The 15,335-nt window shown below is 28.2% G+C and overlaps 1 protein-coding gene across 1 annotated transcript in view; it reads left to right on the forward strand.

Annotated features, from left to right (window-relative positions):
• The window catches only part of LOC107447650 (secretory 31), a gene marked incomplete in the record, with an annotated part of 78,665 nt that overhangs the window by 54,988 nt on the left and 8,342 nt on the right, over positions 1 to 15,335 (forward strand). The window contains 4 exon segments of the mRNA XM_071186572.1: positions 545 to 719; positions 2,275 to 2,354; positions 8,943 to 9,058; positions 10,797 to 10,814. Of these exon segments, the coding sequence (XP_071042673.1) occupies positions 545 to 719; positions 2,275 to 2,354; positions 8,943 to 9,058; positions 10,797 to 10,814 (389 nt within the window).

The raw sequence follows: 15,335 nt of genomic DNA on the forward strand, positions 1-15,335 counted from the left end.
TTTCTATATTGTTTATTACCGGGAGACTTTATTTACTTCACCGGATATTTTTGAGCAGTTTATATTAAGGAAATCAACTGTTTAATGTGGACCTTCCATCATGTTAGCGAATAGCTACCACTATAAATATTAAATACCAAATCACGTCCGGGTCACCTATGAGGGGATTTTATTGTCAACCTTCATCCATCAAGAGGTACCTTTTGATCGATGAAGGTTGACATAGTCTATAATTAATTCCCCACATTGGTGACCCGGAGAATTATTTAATTTTAAAAAGCTATTGGCTCCCATTTCCCCTCTGAAAGTTGACATAGTCTAAGATTAAATCCCCTCATGTACTTACTATAGCCTTATAATGGTTTAAGTGTATCAGGTATGAGTTCTTGACAGGTTCTTAAGTGTATCAGGTATGAGTTCTTTTTACACTTTTGTAGATTCAGGTGGATTCCATCATTTGTCTCAGATGATGGGATCCACCTGAATAAATATGTTTTAAGTCTATCTTTGATTTATCATAAAGTTTCTTTTTACACTTTTGTAGATTCAGGTGGATCCCATCATTTGTCTCAGAGGTATCCTCGACATCTGCATGATCCCAGTGTGTATTCTGAAAATACTTATTCTTCTCAACAGTTTTATCAGCAGCCTCAGGCATTTCCCTCCTCTCAGATGAACTCTTTTCAGTCTCAAGCTCCCTTCTATTCACCTGACGCAAGGTAACTGATTTAAAAAAAAAATGTAAACTTGATGCAATCTCTTCTGTATAACAATATGGAAAAAAAAATTGCATTTATTTTTGAAGATACGAGGCACATCCAGAAAGTAAGTTTCCCTAATTTATAAAAAAAAAAAAAAAAACTCACACTTTCAGGAACATATTTATTGGCAACAAGTACAGCGATGTTTCAGCTATTTTTCAACATAGCTTTTTTAAATATAAATTAGGGAAACTTACTTTCTGGATGCGCCTCATACTTCTCAAAAATCCAAATCTCAAAATGAACCCTGCCAAAAATTCTGACCTTTAACAAAGTTCTGAAAAGAAGAAGGATATCTCAAAAAGATCTTTTTACAAAACCTATTTCTCATATAAATACAAAATGATATATTTGTCTGAAACATGAAAAAAACTTATGTAATACAATTATTTGAACAACCAAGAGTCAACAAATTAGTTTGCTTAAAACATTAATATAAATGTGGGGGTTTTTTTCTGAAAAATTATGTTTCATAGAAACAGAACCTTAATTATTTTCAGAAATAATTTTCAAAACATTCCATATTTTTTTTCATGAAATTCAAAAGACATGAAATCTATCTTTTCTCTAAGTTTTATCAAAGAAAATCTGGAATTGTTAGGAATTTTGATTTTTAGCAAAAAAATATCAGTGAATACTTTTATTAATGAAGCGTGAAAGCGCCCTTACAGCTGAGGCCAGCAGTCTCTCTTGCGGGTGTCTCTCCAGGGCCGGAGGGTTTTTTGCTGTTAAGCCTAATTCCATAATATTACCAAAATATCAATGCGTTGTTTAATACTGTTCTGTAGAGTATTTAAATGACTTATGCTTTATATATGGATACTTTATTTACTTAAGTTATTTCTTGCTTGAATATATATTTTACACATTTTATTTTCATTATGTACTTATCATTTAGTAACATTTAACATTACATATCTGAAAACTAAATGTATGACTTAAAGTTCTTTTTTCGTATGAAAAATTTTAAAACAGGGATCTACAAGATCTAACTATCCACTAAAAACTAAACCGAAAATCGAAAGTAGCAGAAAAAAAAACCTCCCCTGCTTACTGTAAACAAATACTACGTGCAAATTTAAAGAGCCATCATAAAACATTCCTTCCCCCTAAAAACCACGTGAATGTACTCTCATCTTGAGTAGAAGGTCAAATCTACATGTATCTGAAACCATATGGACATACAATGCCATATTCTGGAAGAAATTTTATTTTTTAAAACGTTCCGAAACTCTGGCACAAATATGTGACGGCCAGAGGTGAACAAGAAAACGCTCTGGCACGCTGGTGTGTCAGCCAGGAAGTGAGCACGTTTCTTGCTAGCACATATGACATTCAGCGCGGAAGGGTTAATAGTTAAATTTTTGTCTTACTCTCATAATTGGTGTGTATAATTTTATCGTATATAGTGTTCCTAATTTTTTATTTCTAAGGTTTGCAGCTATGCTGTATATATATGATTGTTTGCTTTTTATTTTGACAATTTCAATGTTCATTGCTTTATTTATTGCAGCGGTGGAGGCAATTATTCATATCCCCCTGCTAGCGTGGGAGCTTTCCAACCTCAACCCCAATATGGTTCTTATCCTCCAGGTAATCAGTTACTTATCAGTTTGAAAACATGTTGCAACTTGTCTAATCGATTATTTATTTTTTACAATCTTATTACAGGGTTCCCACGGTCCTTAAAAGTCCTTAAAAACTGCTTAACTTTTATTTTGGAAAATAAGGACCCTTAAAAGTACTTAATTTTGGTAGAAGGTTTTTAAAGGTGCTTAATTTTTCAGCATCACTATAGTTGATAAGAACATTTTTTCAGTTCATTGTTTTAAAACAAATAGTCATTCTTTTATCACCTAGAATTAGACCATGCACCGAGAGTAAAGCATTTTAGAGAGACAAGAAGGGATGTGTGTGAGAGGGCTACGGGCAAGGAGAAGAAAGTATGTCCTTTTATTAATGCATTGGTTCTTTCATTAATATATACTGCCTTTTGCCTAGAATGATACTCTATGAGAAGAGTGACATTCTAAAAGAAAAGAATAGAGTGCGGACAAGGGGAATACTGCACATTGAAGAGATAGTGCTTTTTTTTGGGGGGGGGAGGAGTTCTAAGGTACTGAAATGGAAAACCCACACTGACCTTCAAAATTGACTGAATTCAAAAAATTCAGTTCAACTGGTAATGCATTTGCTCATAGGAACAAAGTAAAACCATAAGAATCAAAGTATCAGAAAAAAGTTTTAACTAGTATCCATAACGAAAACTATTTCCAAAATTCTTGGAAGAATTAAATAAATTTGCATACTATTTCAGTGTGTAATAAGTAACTTTAAATTAATAAAAAGCAGTAAAACTTTTTTAAACTCATGATTGTACTAAAAATTAAACAGATCTGTAATAAACAAGATTTGAAAAATCCCATCCCACCTAGATTTTACATCAAAAACCTGAGATTTATTGGGGTTTTGGTGAAAACCTCAAGTTTTTTCACAAATATTTTACATTTTTATTCCTGAGTACTAAATAAGAATGCATGATTTGCTCCTAACAAGATAGTTAAATATTTGGTAACTATTTATAACTTGTGCTGCAATGTAAATATTTTTTGAAGTTGTAGATTGTTACATTAATGTTTTTATTTCTTAAGGATAGGCAGATTGTTACATAGAAATTTAAATCTATTCAATTAAAAGATCCCAAACTTTTTGATATTAATGTCGATTAGAATAAAATTCAAAATTAGATTTTAATAATCATTTTTCTCAGTTAACATTGTAACTTAATATGCTTCTTTTTTTTCTTTTTTTTATTTCTATTTAATTTTTGGTTGCTTTAAAATTAGTATATATTTTTCGTCAGATTGTTTAGTATTCTTAATATCAGTTAATATTATGTAAAGTTAGTTCCTAATATCAGTTTTGGCTGGAAATAATTCTAAAGCTCATAAAAGTAAATATAACACATTTGCTGTTGAGTAATAATTTCAAAATGGTTACATGCAGTTTTCAATATGTTTTTTATGAAGTTTTGATTACATTTTTTCCAAAATTATTAATTCGCAATAAAAATAAAATATCAAATGATTCTAATAGTTGAGAATAATATTAAGAATGATGGTGGATGATAAAGAAATATTACAAGTAAATATCTATAAATGACAATGAAAAAAATAATTTATCAATGTTTGTTAATTAAGTAACCTTACCAATTTTCTGGTCATAGGAATGTGTTGATACCTTTGGAAAATCATTTTAGACCCTTTCATTTATATGTTTCCCCCAAGAACTAGTAAAAAACATATATATTTGAAAATTATGAGTCTTAAACATAATTGTATTTTTTTTTTATAAAAATTTTCTTAAAAATCTTTATGGCAATGAATTTGAAAAGATATATATATTAAGTTAAGCCTAATTGAAAAAAAGTGGAAGGATTTCAGGTGATTAGATATTAGTATGACCCGTTTTTACTTGAAATCGACTTCTCTCATGCATAACTCTAATTCAACTTCTTAGTGTTAATTTTTTTAATGGATACCCTTTTAAATGAAACATTTTGTTAATAGAAATGTATTTTTTCTTTTTGGCATAACTGAATATTTTCCAAAATTGGCCCACAGCTGAATTTGTGATGCATGTCTAGTAGCAAAATATAAAAACTTTATTTGCGAAATATATTACTTTCCTTATTTCAAATTTATTTATTTTCTCTTTTTTTTAATATATGAAAAAGAAATGCAAATTTTAATATCTGCTCCTAATTTTACAATTCAATTTCAATGAAATGATTAAAAAGGGAATACAGATGTATATTCATAGATAGGATATTTCATAGATGTTGTTAATCCTTAACAATCTGAAAATGTTTTAAAAAAACTCAACCCAGGTTTTCAAAAGTAATAAGCACTGTCACTTTTGGTATATATTTATTCGATGATAAATACTTATACTATTTTTAAGGTCCTTAATTTTCCTAAAAAAAGTCCTTAATTTTTACTTTGTTAAAAGAGTGGGAACTCTGTATTAAGTAATCAAAATTCAGTACATTGAAAGCCCAGCTATCCAGAATTCAACCCACTGGTGAGCTCAAGTAACTGGAGCTTTATTATCCCCCCCCCCTCAATTACCTTGCAAATAATTAATTGTAAATCACGATCAATTATAAACAAGCATTTAGCTTAGAAAGAGAGCTACCCCCATTTTCTTTCTTTTTAGGAACGATTTTTATAAAAAACTTTCGTAGTTTTCTCTCGTCTGTAATTATTTTTTATAAACATTAATTACAATATTACAAATCAAGATTTTGGTGCTGAATTATCCGCAATTTTAACATATTCGGAATTTGCAGATTCCCGAACATTCTGGATAGCCAAAATTTTTATGTATATTATTTAAATTTTTTTTATGTAAGTAAATGAGATTTTGTTAATCTTCCTTATAATGTTTTAAGATTGTGTGTGCTTAAAACTTAGTTTCACCCGCTAGAAAATTTTCATAACTTTTAAAGATTTTTACTCGAATATTATTAATCTTCTATGTAGGATGTTGCACTCACTATTATTAATACTTGAATAATTCGTTTATTTTATGAATATTTTATTTATCATTACACCTTTTAAATAGGATATGTTTTTTTTTAAATTATAACTGCTCAATTATAATTTTAAATTGTTAGACAGTGGTAAATTTTCCTTTGTCAAAAGTATATTCTCTTTTTCCCTATACAGATGATGGTAAGCTTAAAATTCACTTTTCAATTTCAGTTATTCTATTCGATATTTTATTTTAAACTCCAGAAAATGTTAAACTTTATACTAGTTTTGCAAGCGTTAAAAACATAAATCTCTTATTTTTGACCATAATTAAATTCCCTGTGGCAGAATTACGGCGACATTGTCGCAGAACGTTAGTGTTTTTGCAGAAAATTTTTTCATTTGGGATGGGGAAAATTTTGTTTTTCCTCTCTGCTTAATTTTTCGAAAAAAGTTTTTTTTCTTCTGCAGAATTTTTTTTTAAATATGCCTTTCTTGTGCATCAGAGGGGGAAAATGAAAATCGTGATTTTTCAATTCTCATTTGTGATTTTAAAAAAAATCGGTGATAACTGTCATTAGCTAGAATTTCAAATTAATAATATAAAAATAAAAAATCAGAAATCGCGAAAGTAGAAATGATGTTTCTTTCATTTAGAAACACCCTGTTTTACATATACTTATTTTAGTATCTCTTTTTTAAAAGAGTCCTATTTGTGTGATTTCGTTGTCGATCTTTATTTTGGGAGTTACGTACAGATTTCACGATTTTTTAATTTCTGCACGAATTTTAATTTATTATTATTTAAATTAATTACGAATTTCAATTTGTGTGATGACTTATAAAATTCGAACGAGAAAATAATTAGTACATTTTTCCGGCAGCAAAACGCGAAAATATTGCCTATAATATTGTAATTAAAAAAATATTACTTTTACAGTTAAAAACTTTTTATAAATTTTCCTTCTATACTTTCTTCTGTAAGCACAACGGTTCTGTTACTTTAAACTAGTAATTGTTATAATTAAAAGTATCTTAAAGCAAAATATTAGTGTTAGGGAAGTTTGTCGCAGAAAACCTGAAAAAATTCTTTGTCCTTAATCCGAAATAAAGATCAATGTGTGTTATATGTGTTTGATGTGTAATATCATGCTAATAATAAATCTGAACTGTTACTTTATTACCTATTTTGGTATTTCATTCATTTATTATCAAAGTGTGATTGTACATTTTTCTAGAAAATTTTAATATTTTTAGGACTGCAACCATTGCATCAAAACTTTAAATTTTTTGAAAGATTAAATTTTTTTTATTTTCCAATTAACTTGTTTATAACCATAGCTGGAAAAAAATTGGACTAGTTATGTACAAGTCAAATGCTTGTTCTGCTTTTTATTATTGCTGATACCATCCTGACTTTTTTAGAACTTTTACAGTGATTTCAAATTACTTTAGAAATACTAATTTGGTAATGTATGCCTATGCTACCACACTCAAGATAATCATTGAGTTTTTCTAACTTCATGAATAAAAATAAAAATGTCTGAAACCTTTATAATGGTCTGCAAATTTATTTATGTTAATGGTGCTAGCTCTAAACCTTTCTTTTTCTTTCTAAACCTTTCTTTTTTAAAATTCTTTTTTTTTTCTTCCTTCAAACATTTCTGCTGAACGATCTAATTAAAAAAATTTGAAGGATTTTTAGGGTCTAGGGCTGAATTGTTTCAGAACGATAGCACAAACGTTTCTAGAGTTATAAGAAAAACGCACTCACAAATTCATTTTATTGTAATAGATTTTTTTGTACTGTGTTTATTCTTTGTATCATATTTTTATTCAATTTAGATCTCTTTATGCAATTTTGTTATTGAAAATTCAGCTCTTGGAATCCAAAAGACATACTTTTTTGATTTTCAGACAAATTATGAATCATTAAATATTGGTAATAGAAATATTCACATTGTTTACTAAGAAATATTTTTTTTGAGACAAATAAATTTAGAATCCCTAATTCTAATTCCTAGCACCTCTGTTTTAATCAGCCATTTTTCTTGGCGATATATACAGTGAAACTTCTCCTAAAGGCCACCTCTACTTAAGGGCCACCTCTATTAAGGGCCAATATTTTGAGGAACGAAAATTTTCCCCATAGACATAATGTTAATTTTCCTCCCATTAGAGGGCCACATTTTCCTGACTACCTCCAATAAAGGCCATTTTTTNTTTTTTTTTTTTTTTTTTTTTTTTTTTTTTTTTACCCAGTATACCACTGGTGACCAGGCGCGCCACTTTTTGACACATGTTGCCAATTTTTTTTTCATTGATTAGAAATAACTATTAATATAAATTAAAGCAGGGTTCCCACGGTCCTTAAAAACTTCTTAATTTTTATTTTGGAGAAAAAGGGCTCTTAAAAGTACTTAATTTTGGTTCAAGGTTTTTAAAGTCCTTAATTTTTTAGCATCACTATGGTTGATAGGAAAAAATTTTCAGTTCAATTTTTTAAAGCAAAATGGAGTTCTTTTATCACTTAGAATTAGACCATGTATCGAGGGTAAAGCATTTTAGAGAGACAAAAATTAATGTGTGTGAAAGGCAAAGGGAAGAAAACATGCCCTTTCATTAATATATTGGTTCTTTCATTAAAAAGTAAACAGATTTGTAAGAAAGAGGGTTTGAAAAATCCCAACCCACCTAGGTTTTTCATCAAGAATCTGGGGTTTATTGGTAAAAACCAAGTGTTTTTTCAAAAATACTTAATATTTTTTCCTGGGTACTAACAATAAAGCATGATTTGCTTCTTACAAGAAAGTTAAATATTTGGTAACTAGTATTTATAATTTGTTTTGTTACAATATAAATTTAAAGTTTTAGATTGTTACGCTGTTATTTTTATTTCTTAAGGGTAAGCAGGTTTGCCTGGTAATTCTTTGGTGAGCCTATTAATTAATGCCATTATATCAGTGCTTACATTGTAATAAAATTACTTTTTATTTATTGATTTTTTAGGAAGGTAAATAATTCACATTGTCACTGGTGGCATATGTATATTCAATGATAAACAATCACACTATTTTTTTAAAATCCTTAATTTTTCAAAAAAGTCCTTAATTTCTTCAAAAAAAGTCCTTAAAAGTGTTTAATTTTTGCTCTGTTGAAAGAGTGGGAACCCTATAAAGGTATTTCTCAAAATATGTTTGTACAAGGTTCCTTTCTAATAAAAAGAATTCTTTTTTTTTTATAAAAAAGATGTTTACCATCATTTTAGAAATAATTAGTTCCCTACACTGTCCTAAGATATAAGAGTTTTTTAAAATTATTCTAATTATATTTTTTTTTTAGTTGAGTTTGACAATTAAAAAAAACGGCTTTTTGTATCGATTCAGAAAACTGGAAAAATCAGTTACCCGGAATAGCGATGGTCCTGATCGTTCTGGATAATCGGTTCTCTACTGTAATTTTAAATAAGGAAAGTTTTTGTTAAATATCGCTGTAAATTTCATTAAATTGAGAATTCACTTCGCTGTTTGTAAATTATTTTACGAAAAAATTTCCAAAATGTTCTTGGTTCTTTAAAAAAATTCGCAAAATGGAAGTTCGTTAAATAGAAGTCCAACTGTATATTAAATGATGTTTTTATGTTCAGCACCCCAGGCACCTGTTTCTAATCAAGCTCCGCCACCCGTGTCCTTGCCTAGTTCTTATGGAGAAGTGAAACCTGGTTGGAATGATCCCCCACCCTTGAAACAACCTGCTGCTAAGGTATTATTTTGTTTTCACTCTTTACAGGGTATCTGCGTACCCGGAAAGTCAGGAAAAATCATAAAAAGTCACGTTATGGAACAAAAATTTGTCATGATTTTAACTATTTCTTTTTAAAAAAATCATGGAAAGTCATGGATTTAGGTGGCCGAAAAATCTAATTTTTTGCAGGGTTGCCACTCCACACGGAAAACCTGGAAAACGCAGGGAATTTTTATTTTTTCTTTACAAACTGGGAAAATACATGGAATTTTGTTTATTTTTGTCTTTTAAAAAATGGTGACCACTCAAAGTGTAATTTATGCGATATTTAACCATGATATTTCAGCTATACTAAACTATTTCTTTTACTGTAGCATTATTTAAGTATGTAAAGCTGTTTTTCCAGCAATTGAAACTAATAAATATAGTTTGCCCACTATAGTTCACACAAGAGCACAGTAATTGTTGTTTCCTCTTAATATATGTTCAGGGAAAACACAGGGAATTTTATTTCCAGGTTTGAGTGGCAACCCTGTTTTAAAATGAATTTACCGCCCCCCCCCCCTCTCCTATTTCATGGTGTTCCGACTATCTGAATTTCTAACAAAATCCCCACTCACAGTCATATTTTATTAAAATAAAAATGTTTTTATCATGTTCTTTCAAAAAATGAAAGAAAAAACATTTCTAGAGTAAATTATCTTTTAAATTTCTGTGATTTCAGAATTTTAATTATTTATTTTTTATATTTAAAATTCTATTTCAAGCAAGCCAGTCATTGGCGAATTTTTTTTTTTCTTTTCGAAAATGAGAACAGAAAAATTACTAGTATTTCTTTCCTTTCCTATGTATCTTTAGAATATTATTCTGTAGAAAAAAAGAAAAAAGTTTTTTGCTTTTTTTTAATTTTTTCCCCAGCTATTTTATAGCTTCAACTCTTTCTTTTACTCTGTTTTTTAAATTTGAAATCTATAAATATGAAGATGCAGAGTATAACAGTTTTGGTCATGCCTATCATTTCAATTAATGTTACTATAATGCTTTTTAAATTTATTGTTGCGTTTTTGTCGGAGAAAATAGTTACTTCATTGAGTCATGAAAAATTCTTGGAATTAATCAGGAAAAGTCATGGATTTGAAAATCTGAAATCAGGGGTCTGTCTAGATTTTTCTGAGAGGTACCTTTTTTGTGAAAATTTAGACCTAATTTGTGAAAATTAAAAATTATATTAAAAAGTCAACGTAAAATATGGATTTATAGTTTTTTACGGGGTACAAAAATAAAATTTCAAGAATAAGTAGTTTGTGAAACTACCGTTTTTCCTAAAGTTGAATATGTGAAGGTACTGCTAAACGGTAGTAAATTTGACTAGAACAGACCCCTGCAAATGTAGCAGGTGCCCTGTTTGTAATTTCTACTAGTTCTAAATCATTTGTACAGAGAAAAAAAATTGCAAATTACATAATTTCTCATAGGTCTATCCATTGTTTCTTTTAATTTAATTGTTTTTGTGCACTCTTGAAATATTGATTTAATATTTTCTACAAGTAGAATACCAATTGATCAATACTGTAATTAAATACAATACTTATTATTTTATTATACGAAAAATTCCAAAGTAATCCCTTGGAATTTCTTATAAATTCTTCATGTGTAGCATACAAAAACAGGTACAAATCATATTTCCTCAAAAATTGATTTCTTTGAAAAAATTTTAGTCTATATTATTCTATTATTATTCTATATCTATTTATAGACACTATCTTGTGAAAAGGTAAATATATCATACAATATCTTTGTTAAACCTCTCTTAATTTTTGTAAAAATAAAAATAGTAAATGTAAAATCTCTACTATTGCTCAAAGATTTTAACTTCCCTCTTTTTCTTTTTACTCCATTTTCTCATTTCATTTTTAGTTTTAAACTTGTCTAGGAAAGTGCTTTATATGTTTTAGAAGTGTTATTTCTTTTCTAGATAACTCTAAAAGTTTAGATACTACCAGCAGAAATGCATATTCCTGCATTTTAAGATTATTTATTAATTGAAATGAGTGGATTATAAATTATTGTAAGCTTTGCTGGGTTAACTTAATTTAAATCAGTTGATATCTCTTCTTTATATTTTTAGAAATTTTCGTTTAAATTCAAAAATATTTTTCAATGTACTGTTTTGAAAGTTTATTTGTTATATGTGACTTTTTATCAAGAATAATAATGAGAAGGAAATTTATTTAAACTGTTACTTAATGTTCAAAGAAAGCAAATTTAAAAAAAAGTCAAAGAAATATTGCAAAATGTTTAAATATCTCCATAAACTGTATGTGAAATAATTTTTTGTTTAATTATACCAATTTAGTTTATTACTTAGTTTTCTATTTATTTTAATATAAGTACTTTTAAAACTCATTAAATACATAGTTTGTGAACAAAACAAAAAATTAAAAGTCTTTTTCTGTCAAATATAATTTAGAAATGTTTTTTTTTTAAATTTTTTTTTTATCCTGATCTAAATTTGATTAATTCTTCTTACTATTAAATTAGAACTTTGTCTTTTCAAGTTCAGGAGGTAGCTTGATATTGAATTTGAATGAAAATAAATGATTTTGACCTTTTAATGATTAGTTTGTAATAGTTGTTTACAAAATGATTTTAAACAGTTAGTTAGAATTTGTAATTATTTTAAAAATGGAATTTGTAAGGAAATAAATATTATCTGTTATTGTTGCTGTAAGTTTTTGAGGTGTGCATCAGTTATCAAATGTAATTGTAAAGTCATAGGTGCTTGTATTGTTCATAAACTATTACTTTTATTTATTTTTTCAACAAAAAAAAATTTCATTTTTAGAACTTTGTACTGATAAAGAAATTTGTTTAGTGTCTCTTAAACGAAATGCATTGAAAGATTGTACATAAATGTTATCCAATGAATTGTATTAAATTACGTTTCTAAAGTTCATCTCCTTTAGGTGAATGCCAGTTAAAGCCACTCTCTAACCATTCTTTTTTTTCCTGTATATATATATATATATANATATATATCTCAGACACTAATTCTGGTACTATTTTTTGCTGTGTGAGGTCTTGCATTAGGTCTTGCTAAGAACAAAAATAATTTTCTAATGATTTCTTTATTTCATGTTATGATATATGTTAGTGCTGTGGAAACTAAGTGAGAATGTAGTCTGTATTTTCTTATGATAATTGTATATTTCTGTTTATAAAGTTTTTTTGTGAAGAAAAAAAAAGATTTTTAATTTTGAAAAGTACCTCGAAAATTTAACTTATTTTGAAACATTGCACATTTTATTTATTTATTTGCACATTTTATTTAAATCTCTTAAGTATGCTAACTAATTCTCTAACATGGTGTGTAGTGTTTTTAAAAAGTGCTTTTTTCATGGGGTATTTTTAAAAAATTCTTAATTTTTCCTTTTCAAAAATGAGTTTTTTGTTTTTTTACCATGCCGATTTTTGCCGTGTATTTTGTAAAATCGTGGTTTTTCACATTGTTCTGTTCAATATTTTTCACAATCCATTTGGGCGTATTATCAGTCCATAGCGTATCAAAGTGCCAATTATTTTACATGCTTGCCGTAATACTCGAGAGTCTGCATATCCGTCTAATGAGCTGGGTTTGGTGAAATTCTTGTACTCTCATGTTCAACTCTCCTACATTTTGCAAGATATTCTTCATTTCAGCCCATTGTGCAGCTCTAGTGCGGTGGTAAATAAAGTACCTACCTCTTCATTTGAGGCTTAATTTTCGGCCTTCTGAAATTGAAATATAATCGAGAAAAGAGTTCTTTGTCAGAAACTAGTTAGATCATGTAAAGTCTTTGAAATTTATTTTGCATTTTGTTAATGTATATAGTGCTTTGAAAATTATTTTGCATTTTGTTAATGTTTATAGGGCTTAAAAATATTTTTTGAGTGCTTAGAAAGTACTTTAAAGGTGCTTATTTGTTGTTGAGAGATACTCACCCTGTCTAAGATTTTAGCATTTTCTTTAGATGTTGGATCTAGTGAAACTAGATTTAATATAGAAATTGTCATAGAATATAGAATTTTTTTGGTTTCAATTTATTTGAGGTTTGCTAATCAATACACATAAATTCAGGGTTCTCAGAGAGGTTCATGAAAACTAAGAGTTGGCAGGGAATTTAATTTCAGGGGGGAAAGTCAAGAAATAAATTTTGTCTTCCAAAACCTGGAAAAATCTTGGTAAATAACAGTAGCTAATGAAAACATCTATTTTCATTATTTCTTATCGAAATTTTGCTGCAATATGGCTACATTTTTTAGAATTTTATTCTTTTATTGTTTTTCATTTTTCAAGGATGATTATACTTGCCTTACAATTATGCTAAGTCTTTAAAAATGAAATTTTCTGTGTAAATTAGTTTTTGTTCTTAAACACGATTAAGATATACAATGGCTGACTAAATGACTATGTTAATAAACTATGTTTTATTACTTAAAAAATATTGTATTTCTAATATATTGACATACAGGGTGTTTATAAAGTCCCGAACCCATTTTGATGTTTAATAACTCATAAAATAATAAATATAGATTAAAATTAATAACATAAATGGTTACATAGACTCAAAAAGTTTCATGACCCTTGTCAATGAACTTCCACGTGTGCAGGGCCGGATTTACGTATAAGCTAAATAAGCTGTAGCTTGGGGCCCCGAGATGGCAAGGGCCCCCAGATCCCACTTTCTTTAAACTTATTTTTTAAAGTTTTATTTGGAGTTGGGACCCTAAATACATTTTTTCTCTCTTTTTTACTTTTTCGTATGCTTTTGAAACTCTAATCGAATTGTTTAACAAAAGATAATTGTTACTCTTCACTTTTCTGACCAAATGAGCAATAAAACGCTCTTTCGACTGATGAAAATATCCCTGCTATCCTAGTTATACCACCCATAGAGTTGTCAAATAGCTGTCTCACTTTAAACTGTGGGAAAATGTTTTCAGCTTCTTTAAATTGCCTTAGGCTCTTTTGTCCTTACATTGGAAAGATCTGATATCCACAGAAACACCCTTTTCTGATTTCTGGTCATAAATTGCATGGAACAAAAAATTTCTAGGGCTGTAAATAGGGAGAGGGTCTTGTTAGTATTTTTTTGGGACACTGTGTTTCGAGATTTCTCTGTGTCACATTGTCATTGAAATGGTGCTCGTTCAATTCTGATTTTTTTTTTCTTTTTACAAAATTTCGATATTTTTTTCTAATTTATTATGTAAGCTTTTTTTTCCTTTAACTATCCTAAATGTTTCAACTATCCTAATTGTTTAATTTGCTTAATTGTTGTTATTTATTTTATTTTGTTATTTTCCAAATCAATCGTACATGAATCCGTGAACTTTGAATTTCGATATCAAAATTTTCGTAGGATATTAAGAAGACATAAAATTTTCACCTTTGGCGGTAAGCAAATGTTTTTATCAACTTTGTGGTTAGGGAAAACATTTGGAAGGTTTGCACAGTTTTTCATTTACACATTTTTTAACATAATAAATTTCAAAGTTGAAATTATTAATTACCTAATAATAATATTTTCCTCCCGTTTACATCAATATTTTTTACTTAAATTACAAACTGACAAATTTAAAGATTTGTTTCAAAAATAATTTTTAAGAGCTAAAGAACTGGTTCAAACATTCTTATTAAAGGATAATTTGACCCACTTTGTTCCGAAGGATGAGTATTTAAAGAATCAACAACGCAATAAGTAATTATCTAAAATATGCGAAAATTTTGTTTAAAGTGACATCAAATCTAACAGTTATTTACTGATGAAAAGTAAGAAATCTGAAGCAGCATTGTTAAAATGAATATTAAGGTCAATTCAACTAAATGGAGAGAAATAAATATTTTTATTTAGCTTTTTTTTAAAAAATATTACGTGATCCTTTTGTTCATTTATTTAAATGGTGAGCCACTATTCAATTCCCTCTTTGACAGGCCTATCTGCCAAAATTCTTGATTTGGTTTATTTTGGATGAAATTGAGATAACAGATGTGGTTTTACTTTAATTTTACTTACTGCTAATAGACAGAAGCAACATGTGATATTGCTTGATAGAGCATTGAAATCAAGTGATCATCAGCTAAACAAATGTTTAAATATATATGTAAAAAATATTGTTCAACCCTCCTGTCTGACCAAATTTTCCATGTATCCCCGAAGTATGAATTATGTTTAATTTGTAAAATATGATATTTCGTACACAAAATTCATTTATTTAGTTAGCTTATGATTTTATTGTTTATTGATCATACTTG

This window comes from Parasteatoda tepidariorum, chromosome 10, assembly GCF_043381705.1.
Source record: "Parasteatoda tepidariorum isolate YZ-2023 chromosome 10, CAS_Ptep_4.0, whole genome shotgun sequence".
Lineage (NCBI taxonomy): Eukaryota > Metazoa > Arthropoda > Arachnida > Araneae > Theridiidae > Parasteatoda > Parasteatoda tepidariorum.